General features: G+C 42.1%; 1 protein-coding gene across 7 annotated transcripts in view; it reads right to left on the bottom strand.

Moving 5' to 3' along the window:
* The window catches only part of Fmnl2 (formin like 2), a 289,369-nt gene that overhangs the window by 28,981 nt on the left and 238,697 nt on the right, over nt 1-21,691 (bottom strand). For all 7 annotated transcript variants that reach the window (XM_060390165.1, XM_060390164.1, XM_060390167.1 and 4 more), the window contains 4 exons: nt 9,293-9,367; nt 4,270-4,380; nt 2,039-2,188; nt 139-240 (listed from right to left, as the gene is read on the bottom strand). In XM_060390165.1, the coding sequence (XP_060246148.1) occupies nt 139-240; nt 2,039-2,188; nt 4,270-4,380; nt 9,293-9,367 (438 nt within the window). The remainder of the gene's footprint in view (nt 1-138; nt 241-2,038; nt 2,189-4,269; nt 4,381-9,292; nt 9,368-21,691) is intronic.

The raw sequence follows: 21,691 nt of genomic DNA, 5'->3' as shown, positions 1-21,691 counted from the left end.
CTGAAATGGTTGCAATAAATACACTGCATGAATATATTCCTCTGCAAAGAACACGCTCTACACACTGGACCAGCCTAAGACTAGAGCACACTGAATCCCTGCCATGCCCATCTGGGTGGACGCTACCAGCACACTTACCCGGACAACGTCCAGTTCCTTATTCCTCTGCATGAGTTGCTTTTCCAGTTCCACGATCTTGGACATGGCTTCATTCTCCGTGTCCTGCAGCTTTTCAGACAACTGTGAGATTGGGACAAGGAAACAGTGTCACAGCACAGATCGTTCTGGCCAGGCTCTTGGCCCTCAGAACTATACATCCCAGACAAACAGGGACCACCAGAGTCTTGCATATATAATACAAGTTATTTTCTGCAAACATGAATTCTTAAACTATCTTTCTAAAGACGTATTTGTCTCTATCAGGAATTAATAATGTATATGTGGCCTCCATAAACTCATACATCTGCCTGTCGGTGTTTGAACATACACAGCCATGTCTCACTCCATGTCCTGGAGCTGACAAGAGTAGAAAAAGTTAAGGTGAGGGAAGAGTGGAGGCTACCTTCCCACCCTCAAGAAGGGATCATTATGCCACAACTTCTGGAAAACATTGATCCAGAAAACATGACTGTATCATTGTAGTCAGCTAAACAAAGTACTCTGGCTTGCTTCAGCCCAAACTATCCAAATAATGGCAGTTATTTCTATAAAACCCAATATAGGAAGGCTACTCGGCACTGGCTGGGGAGGAATGGGTGGGGGGAGGGATGAGGGAAGGAAGGGAGTGTAACTGTACTGAGCAGTTACACTTCACAAGAAGTTCTATAGTCAAGCAACTTCCTATTGGACATAATAACAGGCAAAGGCACCCATGGAAGCAAGCAGAAGAGTGGGTAAATTTTCAGGTCAAAAGTATAATTCAAGAGAGAGAGAGAGAGAGAGAGAGAGAGAGAAGGAAAAAGAAAATGAAAGAAAACAAATCTTTTAAGGGGAACAACTGAACCTGCCAATTCTCTCACTGAGCAGATGCCAACCAAACCAAAGTAGAGCCTATGAAGGCGGGGGGGATTCAGCTGACAAACTTAACCATAAGCCACAGGGAGACCCATTTTCACAGTGACGGTAAAGGATAAAATGAACATACACACTACTCTAAAATAAATGTGATGGGAAACAAAAGCATTCTTCAGAGAGATAAAGAGTAGCTATGCAAATAGAGACAATTCACTTCACAATAAAGAAAAATTCCAACCAAATCATAATAAGAATTTTGCTTTCAAGAGCTCAGTGGTACAGTACTTTCCTCACTTGTTTGAGGACCAAGGTTCATTATTGGGCAAGGGCAAGAAGAGTTTAACCCTCACAATACTTGGGTTTTTGAGAAACACAGCTCTCCATTTATATTCTTTGAAATGAAATCTCTTAGAATCTCTAAGCCTTTGGGTTAATATCAACTTGTTTGAGGATAACAAATTTCCTTTATGGAAAATCAGGACCCTGTCCCACTTTGCAGGTGACATTATCCTAAGAACATTTGCTTCTTCAAAGAAGACCACAGTTGACAAAGCTTAGTGACTTCCAGTAGAGTATCTATAGGTGAAATGAACCTGATCAGAATCTACGGCACTGCTGAGAAAGGAACGCAGAGATTTGTGTCAGACAGTCCTATCCCTCAGGCTTTGATGGCACTTTGCGAAGGTGGGTCATCTTCAGAGATTCCTTCATCAGGCCAGATTCCCTCCTTTCATTTCCCTCTAGCCCTTTCACTGCCAACCATCCTACTCTTCTCTGTTGGCAACTAGGATTGCCAGAGCATGTGGCCTGGGAGAAAAGGAACAAGAAGGTAAGTGTAGACAAAGCAAGGGCTTCTCTTGTAAGGGACACACCTTCCTTCTTTAAAGAACCTCGAGGGCATTTGAGGACACTCTGGTCCAGATTCTACGCATTCCTACACCCCAAATGCCTTCACTTCCTACCACAAAAGCTAGCCTTAGCTCATCTGGGGCCCCCAGTACGTTCCCCCTCTGAGATACAGTACATGAGAGATGTTTTCTTCCAGTTCTTCCACCCGCTCCAAGGCTGCATTCTTAGTTTCTGCATCTTCCAACAGAGCTCCCACATCAAACACATTGTCCAGGTAAGCCTGAATCTGTACTTGCAGCTTGTCACTCTCTGTGTGTTTCAGCTTCTAAAAACACAAATTTCAGAGAAGGGGGGATTAATGTATTTGTGGACAAAGAACATGATTGCCCAACCTTCTACACATTCTATTGCACGTTAGCCTACCTCTCCCCACAAGAGCTTAGCACATCGTCCTCCTGAAGAGAATTACAGCGTATCCCTATGAAGAAGGTATGGGCATACTATTTCCTAGATACACACATACACAAATGTATACACACACACACAGATATATACTTTGCCCAGATCCTTCCTACTCTAGCCTAAAACATTTTTATATAAGTAAAATCAAAACTATAGAGACATTAACGGAGGATTTGAAATAGAATACAAGCCCTGTGAAACCTAAGAGGCATCTAAGGAGAAGACTGAAGTGGATGGTTTCTTACCAGGATGATGACAGTGTCTAGGAGCAAAGCAGAGTTAGCTGGCAGCCACCAATCATACTCATACTTGGCTTTGGGTTATTTTAGTACACATTCCTAGAACTCATCTTGCAGAATCACTTTCCTAAGACAGCACCTTGAACAGGACTCCCCAAAGCATGACTCAGAAAGTATCCTCAGACTAAGGATCCGGAAGCAACCCAGCTAGCTCTGCCTCAGGGGACACTAGAGGCTGAAGAAATCAGCGAATCTTCCCCATGGGAACCATATATTATGATGTTATCTGGAGACTTATGAAGCCAGAATAATATCTAGACACAGATGATGTCAATAAGGTAATGCCCACATCAACGATCACTGGCAAAGAAGGCTGCCTTTGTAAACAATGGAAAATGTCTATATTAGATGCATTAACTATTGTTGGTATAATGATCTCTATCCATCGGAGTCCAGAACCAACACCACAGTTAAGTTAGTACAGGGTTAGGGTGGGCATATTCTTAAGAGAAATTTCAGATTACGTAATTTCTTAAGGAAAAACATCTTTTCTCTTAGGTTTAGTTTGAAATTCTGCAATTTAATTACCTCAAGGAGAGTTCATCCCATCTTAGTTTAAAAGCCAAAAATGAAAAAGAGAAATAGGAATCTGGAGCTAGAAAACGGTGAACAACAGAGAAGCAGCTACATGGGACTTGCCCAAGATCCACAGTAAGTAATGGATATACACCAATGTCATGCTGCTGAGACAACCTAAGCCCAAAGAGAAACCTCATAAAACTGAGCCTGCAACAGGAATGGGAACTCAAATTCCTGATTTTTTTAAATCAAATACTGCAATTTGTGGAGTACATGTGCAGCTGAAGTCTGGACACAGGCAAGGGAAGGCCTTCCATCATTTCCGTATCAGGAAAGCTCTGAAATTTAGGTCAGCAATCTCTGCTCTACCACCAGTGGTCTTCTAAATTCAACTGAACCATTCACATAGGAGAGGAAAAACAAAAGCTTCCTGAGGGACAAAGAGGGAGTACAGCTAGTGGACACAAAGGTAGCAGAGTACTTCTGTGAGTACCATATATACTTTCTCTTTATTGAAGAACTTCTGGGAACTGGCTGGGCACTTCTGTGTGGCAGCAAGAAAAAGAAGCTAAACTCCTTTCTCCCAAGAAGTGAAAGCATGTGTTCAACAGCAACAATTAAGCAGAATTAACAGTTTCAGGAGGAAGTCTCCAGGGTCCTTTCCTCATTACTTTTTTATGCTCTAAGCATTAACTCATTTTCTAACAGTCTTGGCTTGAAGTTTGCCTGCTCAGATGGGGTCCCAAGAGTGTCCCAAAATAAAAAAATAGAAAATAAAAAAATCTATTCTCCAGTTGTAATGAAGGATGAAGTCAGACGTGACCCAGACAAGGGCTCAAAAGCAAAGGAAGGTTGTAACAATGCTCCCAGAGGTTGTCTGACTCAGTGCTAAAAGGCTGCAGGCAACAGACCTACAGTCATTCCAGGAATTCTTTAAATAATCCAGCTTTGCTAGCAGACTCCTCCATTCAAATTGGTTCTCTTTACACCAGCATGGCAAACTTTGTACCACTTAACGCTTTAGGCATTCTTTAGTTACTATTTAAGTGAATCTCTGAGAACAGGCAATAAATCCATTCTTAAAATCACACACACACACACACACACACAAGATAGCTATACTTACGTCCAAGTATTCATCCAGGCCTAATTTGGTAAATTCATATTGGAGATGAACTCTGAAGTTCATGTCTTCTACCGAATGGACTACAATATTAATGAACTGCATAGAGGCCACCTGAAACAAAGTTTCCAAGGATTAAACTGGCTTCAAGTGCTTTCTCCCCCTTAAGCATGTGCTTCACTCTACAAGTCTCAGTTCATACCAATCCCTTTTTCTATAATGTCACTAAATTAAAAAAAAAAAAAACCTTTCATCACTTTTAATTAAAGAAGTTAAACAGGAGGCTGGAAGAGATGGCTGGCGGTTCTTCCAAAGGTCCTGAGTTCGATTCCCAACAACCACATGGTGGCTCATAGCCATCTATCGTGAGATCTGGTGGCCTCTTCTGGTGTGCATGCACATATGCAGGCAGCATTCTGCATGCATAAATGAATGAATAAGAAAGTAGCAAGCACCATAAGAGAGCAATTCAGTCACTTAAGAATGGCTATAATTTAATATATACATATGATATTGGCAAAGATGTAGAGAAAACCAACCCTCACCCATTGCTGGTGAGAATGTAAAATGATGCAGCCAATATGAACACATGAGTTATTCAAAATGTTAAGCACCATGTTTGCCATGTAGCTTAACAACTCACTTACCTACTTTATTGCCACAGAACATTCCATCATATAATTATACCTCATTTTGTTTATTCATCAAGTGATGAATGGACATGGGTGTTTTTCTGTAGTTGGTTGGTATATATAGTATTATGAATAACTGTGTTCAAATTTTTATGTAAGCATGTTCACATAAAGAGAACTAAGAAAATCAAAGAATTGTGTTAACATGAAAATTCGCATGCAAATATTCATAATGCCAACCAACTATGGAAAAACACCCAGTGTCAATCACTTGAATAAAAAGTGAGGTATAATCATATGATGGAATATTCTGTAACATAAAGTAGAATGAAGTACCACTGCATGTTACAGCATGGATGAACTGGGAACATCATGGTAAGTGAAAAAATGCCAGTGAAAAGGGACCAAACATTGTGTGATTCCACCCATACCAAACGTGCAGAACACCCCAAACTATAGAGATAAAGTAGATTAGTAGATACGTAAGGCTGAAGTGTAGAGCACATGGGAAACAACTTTTAAGGGCAGAGAGATGCTTAACGGGATGAATGTAGTTACAATTGGACTGTGAAGGGTTAACACACACCAAATCTTACACTTCCCGTGGGTGAAGGAGATGGTATGCTAATCGAATTTCAAGAAAGCTGTTCTTAAAAAGCCATACAAGTATATAAAGCAAAATACAAATTACTGCAGAGATACAGATCATGTAAAATATGAAGCTTAATACAAAGAGAAGTAACACTTAAGCAATGCAGAACCTCACCACAAAGCAATTACTTCAAAAAACTCACTTTGCCCTCTCCTACCAAAGGATAGTAACTAATCCTTCACACGTCTTTCCATGTGATTGCCTAACTGCTAGTTTATAAATGCTTTGGATGTAGTGCTTTTTTTAAATTTTATTTTATTATTATTATTTTTTATCAGTTACATTTTATTAACTCTGTATCCCAGCCGTGTTCCAATCCCTCAATCCCTCCCAGTCCCTCCCTCCCTCCCTCATCTCCACCGTGCCCCTTTCCAAGTCCACTGATGGGGGGACCTCCTCTCCACTCATCTGATCCTGTTTTATCAGGTATCTTCAGGACTGGCTGCAAAGCCCTCCTCTGTGGCCTAACAGGACTGCTCCTCCCTTCGGGGGTGGGGAGACCAAAGAGCCAGTCATTGAGTTCCTGTTAGAAATAGTCCTTGTTCCCCTCACTTTGGGAAACCAATTGGTTACTGAGCTACCACAGGCTTGGATGTAGTGCTTTCTCCCAAAGACTGGCCCAAAGACCTGTCTCTGGAAAAAAAATAAAATCCCCAGTTCAATAAATAATGGAATGGACTTCAACAGACCCAGACTGTTTTCAACAATGACCATCTATTGACATGCACAATGCCTTACTCATGTTTGCCCGCTACAGCAGTCTTTGGGAAGAAGGGAACATAATCAGGGAGGCAGATTCCGAGCATTTAGAAAACTCCTTAACAACCCCCCAAACCCTGTACCCCCTTGCTCCCATGGATTTGCAGTCAAACTCAGTCTCAGGCACTGCGATTAGACAAATCCTTACCCCTGAGCTTTATTGCCAGCCCTCCTAGTACTTTTCTCTTTTTATTTCTGTAATTTATTGAATTATGTTTAAAATATGCTACCGGGATACTTAATTTTAATTTTCAACTTGACACAATCTAGAATCACCTGAGAAGAAAGTCTTAAAGAAGCTTAAAGTACATTGTGTCAGCCTCTGTGCTATGGGAGACTGTCTTGATTTAACTGATATGGGAGGATCCAGCCCGTTGTAGGTGGCACCATCCCCTAGACAATGGTCTTGAACTGTGTATGAGTAGAGAAATAAATCTGAAAACAAGCAGGCAAATAAGAAAGCAGGCATTCATTCCTGCACAATTGTTTGTGATGTCATGGCCCACTGTCTTATGATTCTCAGGTGGTGACGTCTCTACAATGAGAGCTTGTAACCTGGAATTAAAAGCCAAATAACCCACTTATTCCCTAGTTGCTTTGTGTTAGGTTATTTCATCCCAGTGACATATGGAACTAGAATAATTATGTACTAAATGGCATTAGAAGACACATAAATTCTCTTAGTGAAAAAGAGACCCTCCTGGAATTTTCTGAAAAATTACTTTAGGTTCTCTAGTTAAATAAACTTTTTAAAAACATCTTGTCAGGTTTTTTGTTTTGTTTTGTTTTGTTTTGGGGTTTTTTTGTTTGTTTGTTTGTTTAGTTCTTTTGCCTATTTAAAAAACCCACAGAAAAAAAGTCTTTATATCATTTAATTTGAGGAATATACCGTTTGGGAAGATGGGAAATCTAATTGAATTCCCAAGAAAGTTTATCCAAAGCCTCACTTTTCTGAAGAAAAATAGAATTAGACTGTGACGTCTTCCCTTTTCTCTTCTGAAAAGAAGTCTAAATGGCCAGCTGAGTTTCATGACAGCCTATGAGCCATGTGTGGTACACCCAGATGTTAGCTATGCACACTGTGGCCTGTAACAAGGCCGTTAGAACCTGGGCATGAGAGTAAGTACAATGACAAGAAATGGTGTCTAGGCTGTGGCTGTTAATTATCGTAACAGATAATTTATGACAATTTCATAAGACTTATGATAATTTCAGCAAAAGCTCACATGGCCAGGTCAGTAGGTGTCATATGTGACTGAGGTGGGAGGTGGACCAATTTATTGCAAAGAGGAATTTCGTTTGTTTGTTTGTTTGGTTGGTTGGTTGGTTTTTTGAGACAGGATTTCTCTGCATAGCCCTGGCTGTCCTGGACTTGCTTTGTAGACCAGGCTGGCTTGGAACTCAGAGAGATCCGCCTGCCTCTTCCTTCCAGAGTGCTGGGATTACAGGCATGCAGGAGCCTTGGCTAAGAAAAAATGTTTTTAACACCAAAGAGGCAGGTACTCCTCGGCTGTAGTAGCTAATTCTTCAATAGCCAATGGGGAGGGTCTAATAATAGTCAGGTACTTTCTGTTCTTTGTTTTTGTTTTTTAATCAGAGCCGGGCAGTGGTGGCACACACCTTTAATCCCAGAGGCAGAGGCAGGTGGTTCTCAATTCAAGGCCAGCCTGGTCTACAAATGTGAGGCCAGGACAGCAGCCAAGGCACTACAGAAAGAAACTCTGTCTCAAAGAACCGAAAAAAAAAAAAAAAATCATCTATCTATTCTCATATACCATACCCACAGAGTTTTCACAGAAGAAGCCATCGTCCAATTAAGTTCACATGCCTTGTGTAGACTGACCTCAGCCTAGACTCTGCCAGAAAGCTCCGCTTGAGAAGGTATAGAAAAGAAGCTGGGAATAAGCCAATGTCCCAGGCTCAACACACACCTATCAACAACTTCAGCACCACTCTGAACGTTCCCCCGCCCAAACCTAATAACAAGAATTTAATAGTTACTGTAAAAGTGACCCTTGCTTTGCCATTTTATATTAAAAATAATAATTTTAAAAGTAAATACCAAATCCAATGGAACAGAAAAGCTCTATAAGGGATTTTTACCTTCCAGATTTTGAAAGGAGCTGAGGCTAAGATTCACATAAATCTGATGTCCAAGAAATGAGTTTCAAACAAACTACTAATGTGTTTCACACCTGATAGTCAATGTCGTGATTCAAATGAAGACATGACTTAACAGTCAAATACAGGCTTTGCATGCAAGAACTGTTAGTACACCTGCTCTAGAAGCTAAACGATCCACAGAAGGAACTCCTGGGTCCAGAGCTTTCCTAGCAAAACTGAACTAGGTCAAAGCCTGCAGGCAAGGGTGCACTGGAAAGGAATGGCCTGGAAAGGCTCATGAGAAGTTGGGTCTTGAGCTCAGAATGAAAACTTAGGTGCTGGAATTCAAAGTGCTGAAATGCCCTGTGGTCCCTTCCTAAGGCCCACAGAGCTCCCATGGAGCCACTTCCTGCTGATATAGCAACAGCAGGAAGAAAGTCACAAGCAGGAAGAGCCATCACCATTGCGTCCATCTAAAGGATGCCAACGGTCTACTCTGCCAAGCGAAGCATGTGAGCATATGGTCATGTGGTCTAGAGAAGGCACTGATGGAGCCAAAGGTCCATCTAGCGAAGGGATGCTGTGTAGCGCCACTGGCAACTCAACTTGGGCAGGTCCCAACTTCCTTTTCCCAATTGCATGGCTTTCCCTCTGATTTGTTAAATTATAGCATTTTTGTCCTTTAATCAAACAAGTAAAACTTGAAAGAGTGCTAAAAGGGAACATATAAATAAAAAAAAAAAAAAAACATTCTAGAGCAGATTATTAAACTCAGCTTACTGTCCTTTGTAGTGTGTCCATTTGAATGTGGCATGAATTTTGGAGGAAAAAGTGCTGAAACTGAGTTCGCATTGTTGAATATAGTACCAAGAAAACTCACCATAAAATCGATGTTATTATCTTCATTCCTGAAATGTTCCATCAACTTCTCAAAGCGCTGCTTTTCTCCGCAGACCTGAAACACATTGTTACTGTGCATAAGACATTACAAACATAAGCATTCCAAAAATTAGCTAGAGAAATTTTAGTGCTAACAATTATTTTCAGAACTTTTTTTCTGTGTCTCTTATATACTCCTTACTTTTCTTCAAAGCTAGTTAGCTACCAAACAGCGGCACGAGGCAGCCCAGAGGTAGGTGCCTGGTTTCTTTTCCACATGATTTTGATGTTATCAAGTATCCTTGCTCTTCCCCAAGGTTTTTAGTATGTATTCACAATACACTTCACTGCCAAAAACTGGCTACGAGACTTCCTCTATTACCAAAGCATGCTTTAGACAGAGATACTGAAAGATTTAAATAATTTATTGCTTAAATTCCTTATAAGGAATTCTGACCATGCTCTTATGTCTGTCTCGATCAAATGATTTGAGAGCATGACACTACAGCATAATTTGCAGTGATTTATGAAGCAGCACCCCAGAGGCCTGGGTCACATATATTTTAGCTCAAATTCATGTTTCCATTGAATACGCAGACAATAACAGGTAACATACTCAAAGCTCTGGGGTTTCAAAGTGTGCGGTTTCATCTACCTGAAAGTTAGACATGCCGTAAAACCTAGCCAAACATTTATATCAAAATAATACCCCTCTGAAGACTCACTCACACAATCAATGACGAATTTTAATTCTGACACTCTTCTTGGGTAACTTTATTGAAGTCAAACGCTATACCTACTAGTTAGTTCATTCTGCCTTCAGAGAGTATTTACCTAAAATAAATAAGTGTGTGTGTGTGTGTGTGTGTGTGTGTGTGTCTATTCATGCTAAGAACTAAATGAAATACTCTATTTCATTTACCACCTTAGAAATACCTAGACCAATCCTCAGGAATTCTCCTAAAATGGCATTTCAAAATGTAATAATGCAGCCATTTAATTCAGGCATGTTAAATCCTATATGTACATATATGTGTGTATATATGTGTATATCTTATAGGACTTAACATAAATATATACTTAACATTTTAGATAGATAGATTAGATAGATAGATAGATAGATAGATAGATAGATAGATAGATAGATAGATAGGAGAATAAGAATGCCCCACAAAGACAGGAATGTCATCTGTTTTACATGTGTTTTACTGTTCCACCTTCAGCATCTAGAATGATATTGAGCATATTATGGTTTCAATATTTGTTTAATTGTACTGAATAGAATAAAACTGTTCCTATCAAAATACCCTTCACAAAAGGTGCTGACAGACTTACTTTTAATTGCCATCACATTTCGGAATGAAATTTGTGTGTGCTTTATGTGTAATATGTAAGATGTGTATGTATGTATGTGTATATATATATATTTCCAAAGAGCCAAGTGCTTCTCTGACTGAGGACAGAAAAACTAGCCAAGATAAAAATAATAGGTGCTTTTATTTACAGACAACAGAAGTCACATGGCTAAGGCTGGATACGAGCCTTTTACCACAGTTTAAAGTAGAACACTGTGGCTTTGCACTGGTGTTACTACGCTTCCTGTTATGATAATGAGCAATGAGCTACAATTATAAAGAAAAATAGATTTCTTTTCACCCGTGCTTCTGTGAAGTCTAGTTCAAGATCAGGTGAGTCTATAGCTTCAGTTCCCTGGTGAGTCCATCACTGTAAGAGCATGTGGGAGAGCAAACTTTTACTCTGTGAACTCGGAGTGAGGACTGGAAGGAGCTAGTTTCCTGCATTCCTCTTTGGGGTACCCACGATGAACAGAGACCTACCCTTAGGCCCTACTTGATAAGTCCCCAGTACCTCCTAACCCCACCTCCGAGTACCAAGCTTTTAGCAGATGGGCCTTTAGGGGGTACCACATCATACCTACAGCAGAGTGTACAACAGGCTTTCCTGGTTCCCCTTTCTGTCTGTCTGGTGTGAGTGACAGTGAGGAGCAATGAGTCTCATTCAAAACCACTTCTGCCCCCACAAACATGAGCTGGGCCTGCTGGGTGTCCTGTTAGTCCTGCCACTGATGAGAGTCTCTCTGTGGAAGCGTTACTTGTGTAGCTGTTGAACAAATGAGCTTTGCAGTCATTATTCACGCTTGACATATCACTACTGCAACCTCCACTCCCGCCATACGCTAAATTCTGCTCTGCCCACAGTAGTTCAGCATCGACTAATTCTTCCCCCACAATGGGACCTGAGGCTCCTTCCCAACCCAGTCATTTGGTGCCTCACTCTTGCCAAGGTTACAGCCATACTAACTTTTCATTCATAACTGAAAGATACTCAGTAGAGGAGAATGGCCCACAAGTTTCTGACTGCACTCCAACAGTCACTGGTCTTGAAGCTCAAGTCTTTTATGGATCTTACCCCTGGGCTCTGCGTCACTGAGGGTGGAAAAGCCAACCAGGGTAACAGGAGCTGCAAGGTTGTTTTACTTGGCTGTAGAATACTAGGCTTCCTTCCTCCCCAGTCATGCGCCAGCTGCACATGTGGCTTCCCAGCTTGCTGGTACAGCCCCAAGAGCAGCACTGCATTTCCATTTTGAGGCTGTTTCCAGGAATAGGTATAGAGTGAGCAAGAAGCTCCCTTTGTGTGGGTGCCATGGAGACAGCGCCTTGGTAAAGACAATTCTCCCTTCGTTCCTTGCATAGTTGGTTCTGACTGCTTGGTGGAGAACATGTCAAGCCTCCCAGGACAATGCTGATTGACCATCAATTAACTGAGCCTGACTCTCCAAACAGGGAAAGGGAGTCCTGCACCTTGCACATGAGGGAGAGCTGTTTTTATATTGTTTTGTTTTCTTGCTTGGAACCTAAACTTTGCTTTAGGTAAAAACATCCCGTCTCATCATGGGATGCGGGCGGACACATCTCGGACAACCAGGGATTGTGCGGTTGTGCTTGGTCTTGGTAAACATTTAGAGCTGCAGAGGTTTCTTTCTGTAGAAGAAAGCTCTAGCGATTTCTAAGCTGGGAGGCCTTATCTTAATAAGGACACAGCAGATTCGGGAGTTCTTCATAAAGTGTGGTCAAGTCTGGCTTGAGCAGGAAATGGTGTCATTCATTTCCTCCTGCGGGTTTTAGGTTTCAATAACGCATTATCGTGGGTGGCTGAGGCTATAGCTCAATTTACAGAGTGCTTGCTTAGCCTACACCAAGTCCTGTGCTCTGTCTCCGGCGCTCTGTATGGTGGCACTCACCACACATACAGGAGGTAGTGGCTGGAGGATCAAGAGTTCATGGCTATCCTTGCCTCTATCATGAGTTCAAGGCTAGCCTGGGATACAGTCTCCAAAACCAACCAAACAAACCCCTACCTAAAATAAAAAGCTTTAAAAAAATTCAACTCATATCTTAGACCGGGGACTGGGGATGTCACATAATTGATAGGGTGTTGCCTTGCACGCACAAAGCCCTGGATTCAATTCTCAGTACCCCAGTAAGAGGCCAGAAGCACCCAATCCCAGCACCTGTGATACAGAGGCAGGAGGATCAAGAGTTTGAGTTAACCCTGGGCCACAGGAGACCCTGTCCCCAGCACATTACACAAAATCCAAAAAGAACGGCATCATCTGTAGCCCCAGCACCCAGGAGAGGCAGAAGAATCTAAAGTTTGGGGCCAAACTAAACTACATAGTGAGACTTTTTTTATTTTATTTTTTAAAGAGCTTTGAAGAACTTTTTAAATGTGGGTCATGCATTGGTATTTAGATACTATAAACTTCAAAGAAATTTTTGATACATGGGGCTCATGAAAAATAACAAATGGGGGCTGGCGACATGGCTCAGTAGTTATGAGCACTGGCTGCTCTTCTAGAGGACCAGAGTTGATTCCCAGCACCCACATAGAAGTTCACACCCATCTATAACTCTAGTTCCAGGGAATCCAATGCCCATTGCTGACCTCTTCCAGCAACAGTCACACACATGGTACATACATGCATACACAACACCCATATACATAAAAAAGAGAAAAAAATAACAAAATAAACATTATGTGACAATGATGACAGTATGAGACTTAAAATCTGTGAAAATTGGTCTTAAAATTCATCTCAAGCTGCTTTATAAATACCATAACCTGGGTGCCTGATTTAAAAAAAAAAAATGAACAAAACTTATTTCCCTGTTATTCCATAGACTGGAATACCCAAACCCAGGGCACCAGCATATAATTAGTTGGGTTTTGAAAGTAATCATTCCCTGGCCTTGGGCTGCCATCTTCCCTTTTGTCCTCATGTTGCCTTTCCGACCATCTGTCTGTCCATCTGTCCATCCATCGATCCATCCCTGTGTGTGTGTGTGTGTGTGTGTGCGTGCGCGCATGTGTATGCACATAGGAGTCCATGATTCATTCATAAGAAAAAGACTGCCCCTTTCTTTTTATAATCCAGTGGGATTAAAACACCGCATACCACAGAACTTCATTCAGCTGGACTCATAACGTACTTACTCTCAGGCTGGCTCAGACACACAGAGAGTCAGAGCTCCAACATACACATTTGGAAAAGGGGACAATTCCGTTCATAACAGTCATATTGTTTGGTATGTTTATATATCTTTTAAAGTTTAGCAAAATAGGACAAGTGTGATGGCGCACACCTTTGATCCCTGCACTTGGGAGGCAGGGATGGCAGATCTCTGTGAGTTCTAGGCCACCTGAACAGCCAGAGCTGTAACACAGAAACACTGTCTTGAGAAACAAAAACAAAACAAAACAAAAGTCTAGTTTAATAAAAGGTGCCATTCTTAAATTCACTTTTGCATAGGCTCTTGTGTTGTTTTTGTTGAATTAGGTGAATCAGCCCTATACAATTACAGAGAGAGAGAGAGAGAGAGAGAGAGAGAGAGAGAGAGAGAGAAAGCAAGCATCATGTAGTAGCAGTCAGTATTTAGTAACACAGGACCATTACTGCCTCTTAAATGCAGGTTGCATGTGGATCTGAAGCCATGCTACTACCTCGCACAGTATGTCCAAATCCACTTGCCTGTTTTGTACCTTAATTTATAATTCTGCAGCAAAAGTCAGTGCCCATTTGAAAATCTTGGATTCACTGAATTATCCATATCTTCTACATAATGATATGTTTCCTAGGACAGTATTTAAAAAAACAACTTCTTCCTTATTATCACCACCAGAAATTCAGAAGGATTTTTAAAAATGAGGAAGCTGTCATGTACGCAGTGGGGAGTGCAAGTTTACCAAAGCTCCCATTTTCATTGCTGGCTCAAATTTAATCACTGGCCACAATGATTAAAGCACTGGCCACCAGCTGTTTTTAAAGGCTCACTTAGTTTGTTTTCAAGAATATGTCTACCAAGAATATAAGTCTGAGTAATTATAGCTTGTTACACTTTAGGATGGGAGAGGGGAGGGACCCGGATTACACTGATTGCCCTGGCTATCCTGAAACTCACTTGTAGATCAGGCTGTCCTTCGTCACAGAGCTTCGTCCTTTGCCTCGCCAACGCTGGGATTAAAGGCATGCACCACCACACCCAGCCCTCAGTTTGTCACCTTTTCTCTCATGCTCACTTGGAGAAAATGAGTAGCTGGCTTTGCAGCTGGAATCTGCACTAAGGAGACTGCTGCTTCTTCCTGGACCTGTGCACAGTGGGACTACTTTAAGATGCCCTCATTGTGTAAAACTCTCATCTCATCTGAATAGGATGTGTAATGACATTAATACTTTTTACTGTTTCATCAAACATGTTCTGAGATGAAACTGGCTTTTTAACAAACAAAGAGGAGGATGTGTGGCTGCTATGAGTACACCAATGACCAGTGTAATTTTGCACCGCTCCTTTGATTCCTGCTAAGGTACCAGCAGTCCATTCATCCACTGTTGGATCCCCATTGGTTTTATTGTTCCAGGGAACATGCCAGCTAGAAAAGGCAAGTAGCATCTGATGATTTTAAAACACTTGACCTCATCGACACTATAAAGGGGCCATAGGAGTCCTTGATGCCTACAGAGCACTTTACAGAACTGCTGCACAAATCCACCATCTGTTGGGTGGAAGGGGCTCCATCTGACTAAGAGCAGGATTCTGATTTAAGTCTGATGAGTGTGGGGAAGAGTAGGAGAAAGAGGAGGTGGGAACAAGGATTGGATCACTTTCAGGCACTTTCCTCTTGTTGGGTCTCTGACATATGGCCAATCTAACATCAGGTCTTTGTAGTCAAGGGGTCTGAATCCATAGTGGATGTTTGTTAATTTGTAGGGACTTGGATAGGGGAGAGCATGAGTTGACGGAGCTTGTGGTCACAGTGCTGCTGCAGATCTGTGATATGCTGTTGCTTTGGTTGAAAGGACATGCAAGTACCCACTAAAGAGCTGCCACTTGTTCCCTCCCTTCCCTGCCCAACATCACGGGGGTATACTCAATGGATGCAGCTGATGAGAGCACAACTAAACACATAGAGGAAAGTTAGGCCTCACTAATACTAAAGAAATACAAACAAGTTGGACACCGGGAATATTTTTAAAATAAACCACTTATATCTTTCTCATTTAAGTTGTGGTGTGTCAGTCTTTTGTTTGTTTGTTTGTTTGTTTTTTTAAGATTTATTTACTTACTTTATGTGCATTGGTGTTTTGCCTGCATGTATGTCTGGGTGAGGATGTCAGATCCCCTGGGCCTGGAGTTACAGACAAGTGTGAGCTGCCATCTGGGTGCTGGGAATTAAACCCTGGTTCTCTGGAAGAACAGCCAGTACTCTTAACCACTGAGCCATCTCTCCAGCCCCATGGTGTCAGTCTTTAGAGATGTCACTATCCCTTTCTTCTGTCAAGATTCTTTACAATACTGAGACTCATAACCAAACCTTCGGCAGAGTGCAAGGAATCATATGAAAGAAGGGGAGTTAGTATGACCTGGAGAGGACAGAAGCTCCACAAGGACCAAATATATCTGGGCACAGGGGTCTTTTATGAGACGGTTTCTCCAACCAAGGACCACGTATGGATATAATCTAGAACCCCCACTCGGATGTAGCCCATGGTAGCTCAGTATCCAAGTGTGTACCCTAGTAAGCGGAACAGGGACTATTTCTGACATGAACGCAATGGCTGGTTCTTTGACCTTCTCCCCCCACCCCCCAGAGGGAAGAGTAGCCCTACTAGGTTACAGAGGAGGACTTTGCAGCCAGTCCTGAAGATAAACCAGGGTCAGATGAAAGAGGAGGAGGTCCTCCCCAATCAGTGGACTTGGAAAGGGGCAGGGAGGAGATGAGGGAGGGAAGGTGAGATTGGGAGGGAATGGGGGAGTGGGATACAGCTGGGATACAAAGTAAATAAACTGTAATTAATATAAAAAATAAAAAATTAAAGAAAAAAATTTAAAAAAAGATTCTTTATACAGCACAGTAAATACAAGCACCGGTGCCTTAGATGCTTTAGGTGCCTGCCACTGAACATCTGGATGTCTGGAACATCTGGAAATGACTGAAGTTTTCCCAGGAGGGTTTAGAATTACCAAAACATCAGGTTCTCAGTCCAGTGTCTGGACTGCAGATCAGATAGACCTCTTTCTCATTAAGAGAAAGGGAGCTGACAACACTACAGACTCCATTCATTTTTATATTATTGGAGTAAAGTAACACGGTTCCATTTTAAAGTGTCCAGTTTGAACACCTCTTTCTTAACTTCTAAGGAGCCCTCAGCAGGCCCAGTGAGATATCTGCTTCAGTAGCAATACCATTTGGAGTTTGTGTATGAAGTAAAAGGTCCTGGCAGCCACAGAGCACCCTACAACAGCAGGGCACTGAGGAGTCAGTAACCATCAGACTGCTGGTGTTTGCAAGGGAAGGTGAAAGATGCTTTTCAACTAAAAATAACTATAAAATCATTGTTTGCTTCATAAGGCCTGAAAAAGAGAATGGGACTTTTGTTCTCCAGTAGGCCCACAAGGGGAGTCTAATCAGTCATAACAGAGATTGCTTCTCAATGGTGCTTTCCTGCAGGGAGCTTTGCAAATCACAAGGACTCACTGTGGCAAGAGAAAAAGAAAAGCATTGAGGCAGGCGCCAGGCAACAGGGCAAGACGGAAGCACTTAAGCAAGGGGCCCTTAATTTTTGTACAACTAACCCAGAAACATTTGTATTCAGTCCTCTAGTGTGTGGAGGCTGGGGGTGAGTGTACCCTGGGAGTAGCTACAGGGGAGCACAGTCAGTAACCTTGGTGGGACTGAAGGCTAGGAGTCCACATCTGACAGGCAAGAAAACCTCCTTTCTAAGGAAGCTTTGGTGATGCCTTCTTCTGTCCATTACGAGCCAACAGGGAAATCAGCCCCTAGAGATGCTCTACACCAACAGTCTTCTTAGTAGCCAGGACACTGGCTTTTATACTAAACGATTTGGAGTCTTTCAGAAATGCCTTGAACAGATGTTAAAGAACAGAGCGGTGATTTGGGCAGGGATGGAACTTGCTTGCTTCTCACTGGTGAAGAAGTCTGGACTTCCATGGGGATGGCTGCTTTACCGGGGTGAGGCAGGGTTTATCTGCTTCCCAAGTGGGAGTGAACCAACTGGAGTGAGATAAAGATTGGGCCTTCATGCTTCAACAAAGTGAGTCAGAAGAAGTGTCTTCCCCTACCTCAAGATCCTAGCATGTTGCCCACTCTAACCCGGCAGGTCTCTGTGAGAGGAAATCACAAAGCCTTGCTCACGGGTGCTTAATTTCCTACTGAGCCCTGAGTTTTAAAGTTCCCGAGAGCCTTGTAATCCTTATGGCTGCTTGAACGCTAACTGCTCTATACTTATTTTCATTATTTGTGTGTGTGTGTGTGTGTGTGTGTGTGTGTGTGTGTAGTGTGTGTAGGTTGGATGGAAACTTGTAGCAGTTGGTTCTCTCTCTAATGTAAGTTCTGGAAATTGAGATAGTCAGACTTGGCAGCAAGCACTTTACCACTGAACCATCTTATTGTGCCTCCCCCAACATGCCTTTGTTGTTGTTGCTTTGTTTGTTTTGTTTTGCTGTGCTTTGTTTTTCTCTGTGTAGCCCTGGCTGTCCTGGAATCCCCTGTGTAGACCAGGCTGGCCTTAAACTCAGGGATCTGCCTCCTTCTGACTGATTAAAAGCAAGCTCCTGCTTCCAATATGTCTTCTTAAAGCATGGCCTGAAAGCCAGCCATACAATCTACAGCTCCAAAGATGTGAAAATTAAGTTCACAGTGTTCCCTGAGTTGCCTGAACTAATAGCATGGCTGTGGCAGACCTGTATCTGTATAACCAAGTTTAAGAGGCCTTTTAATATGACAAAAAACTACCATTTCTGTCCTCACAGCTTCTCACCCCTAGCAGTGTTAAGAGTCTAAAGATACAAAGAGGAGCAGCTATACTAGGTGGCATTATCAGCTTGAAGTCTGTGGTCTGGAGTTGGAAAATAAACATGATCACATCATTCTGTTAATCCAGGTTGATGAATTTATTCATATTGAACTGATTTATGGGTGTCTTGGTTACTGTTCTATTGCTGTGAAGAGACACCATGGCCAAGACGGCTTATAAAAAAGAAAGGATTTAATTGGGGGCTTGCTTACACTTTCAGAAGTTTAGTCTGTGATCATCATGGCAGGGAGCATAGCAGCAGGAAGGCAGAACTTCCATCTGATCCACAAGATGAAAACAGACAGACAGAGACACACAGGAGACAAGGCCCAGCATGGGCTTTTAAACCTAACCCCCAGTGACACACCTTTTCCAATAAGACCACACCTCCTAGTCCTTCCTAAACAGTCTATCAACTGAGATCAAGCACTCAAATACATAAGCCTAAGGGGGTCATTCTCATTCAAGCCACCGCCCCTTAGTTCACAGCAGAGCACTTGCTTTTCAAGTTTGTAAGCTTTAGTTTGTCTGTGTATTGTCTCAGTTCCTGGAAGCCCACTCCGAGCAGGAGGAATCTAATTCTTGATGCAGTCCAGTGCACAGAACCCATGGTTATCTTCGAGTTACCATAATGCAAGATGCCTGTACCTGCTCATGGTTCCCCATGATACCCAGAGGAAGTAACTCGGCCTTCTTGGTGTTGCTCAAATGCAAGTTGAGGGAATTCAGCTTATGGTCTAGCTACTTAACCTATAATTGACAGTGACAGGAGCTGAGGGTTTAGTCAGTATATGAGTACATGAGCCACTGGTTCCCCCAAACTATCCCAGAAACCTTGAATGCTTACTGGTCTCTTCTAGTGGATGTCCTCAGTCAAGTCTCAGTTTAGAGCCCAGGAATCCACTCTGTTTAGAAGGGCTATGGAAGATATTGGTAGTCTTTGTTAGGGTTTTTATTGTTTTGATAAAACTCAATGAGCAAAAGCATCTTGGAGGGAAAGGGTTTATTTCAGCTCAGTACTCCCAGCTCACACTCCATTACTCTCAGGACAGCAGGGCAAGATTTCAAGGCAGGAACCTAGAGGCAGAACCTGAAGCGAAGGCCATGGAGAGTACCAGTTCCTGGGCTGCTCAGCGTGACTTAGACAATTAACCACCACCTGACCACAGGTAGCACCACTCACTCATGGTCTGCAACTGCACATATCCCTTACTAATCGAGACAACGTCTCACATGCTTGCCAACAGGCCATCAGACGGAGGCATTTTGTCATCTGAGATTCCCTTTTCCCAAGTGACACTAGTGACTCTCAGGTTGAAGAAACACTAGCCAGCACATTGGTATACAGGGGTCATGTGTTGGACATGGAGTGTAATCCTTCAATACTTAATTAACTGTGTTTTCCAATGCTGTCATAATTATGGAGAGATTTAAAAAGATATTGTCTTTCAAAACATTTTAAGAGTTATAAAAAGTATGTGAGATAGATAGAAATAGATGAATGGATAGATAAATACACAGACAGACAGACAGACAACACATGCACATGGAAGCCTATGAACGTCAGATAAGGGGTTGGTATTCCTTGGAGCTAGAGTTGTAGGTGTTTGTGAGTCACCCACAAACTAGGGTACTAGGAATTGAACTTGAGTCCTCTGTAGGAGCATCCAGCTCTCCTAACCACCCAGGCATCCCTCTAGCCCCACAAGTGTCATCTTAAAATGAAATATGTTTATCTGGACACCCTGAGATCTATGGGAGTGATGCCTCAGGCTGTTCTTTAGGTACTCTGCTGCTCTGTTGACCTCTCCTGAGACTATCTGATCTTAACTGAATGTCAATCTCATTAACAAATTAAAAACATCAGATTGTCAAGTCTCCCTTTTAACTCTTGATTTGAAAGGTTTTTTTCCCTCCTAGAATTGTAACATCACTGTCAGCGTGGCGGTTGCTTCTTCTAATTGACTGCATGCCTGTATGCTCAACAGAGCATTAATCACTTTTTAGATCAGGGAGCTCCTAAAGACCCAAGATGGCCACATGTACTGCCATTACCATTCTCCCAGCATAAGACCTAGGCAAAGCAGTCTCCTGAGAATAAAATTCTATTATTACATAATCTGATACAGAATATGCAGGTTGTAATTTTTACCCTTTCCATGGCAAGGCTAGGGTATTTTCATCAACTGTGAAAGTAAGTGGCATTTGTTCCTTTGTGAAGATACACTGATGACACGGTTGAAGGAGCAACCTCCATACTGTCTGTATTTCACACCTCTTGTTCTCAGTACCTTGGCCTACACTCTGGAGGAGCCGGCTAGACAAGGGCATGTATTTAGATATCTGGTCCTTTATGCATTGAAGGAACCATAGTACCTTTAATGATTTTTTTTCTCTTTAATCATTCTTGTCTATTTATGGGTCTATGTGAGTATGCTCATGTGTGTTCAGTACCCACAAAGAACAAAGAGAACGTTGAGCCCCATGGAATTGTAGTTACACGTGGTCATGTGCTCCCATGTTCTTGCTGGGAACAGAAGGTACTGTGTGTTGGAAAAGCAGCAAGAGATCTAACTGCTGGGCCACTGCTCCAGGCTCCATGCGTTTTTTAAAAAAATATTTTACTTATTTATTATGTATATAGTGTTCTGTCTGCATGTACATCTGCAGAGCAGAAGAGGGCACCAGATCTTATTATAGATGGTTGTGAGCCACCATGTGGCTGCTGGGAATTGAACTCAGAACCTCTAGAAGAACAGACAATGTCTTAACCTCTGAGCCATTTCTCCAACCCTCCATGTGCTTTTACACTGTCACCTCTACCCCGACAGGACTGTTGAATTAGACTCTCCAGAGAAAAAGTGTTTTTCAAAGGCATAATTCCCTACTGAAGACTCTGCTCTTTCCTTCAGTGGGGTCACAGAGTGTTCCTGTATCTTCAGAAACATTTTTAAGGCAGTTATAAATAAATGCTGAGTAGTGATTAGAATCCTGTAAACTCTGCTC

Source organism: Meriones unguiculatus, chromosome 8, assembly GCF_030254825.1.
Source record: "Meriones unguiculatus strain TT.TT164.6M chromosome 8, Bangor_MerUng_6.1, whole genome shotgun sequence".
NCBI classification, from domain to species: domain Eukaryota; kingdom Metazoa; phylum Chordata; class Mammalia; order Rodentia; family Muridae; genus Meriones; species Meriones unguiculatus.
This window is presented reverse-complemented; position numbering and strand designations above follow the sequence as displayed.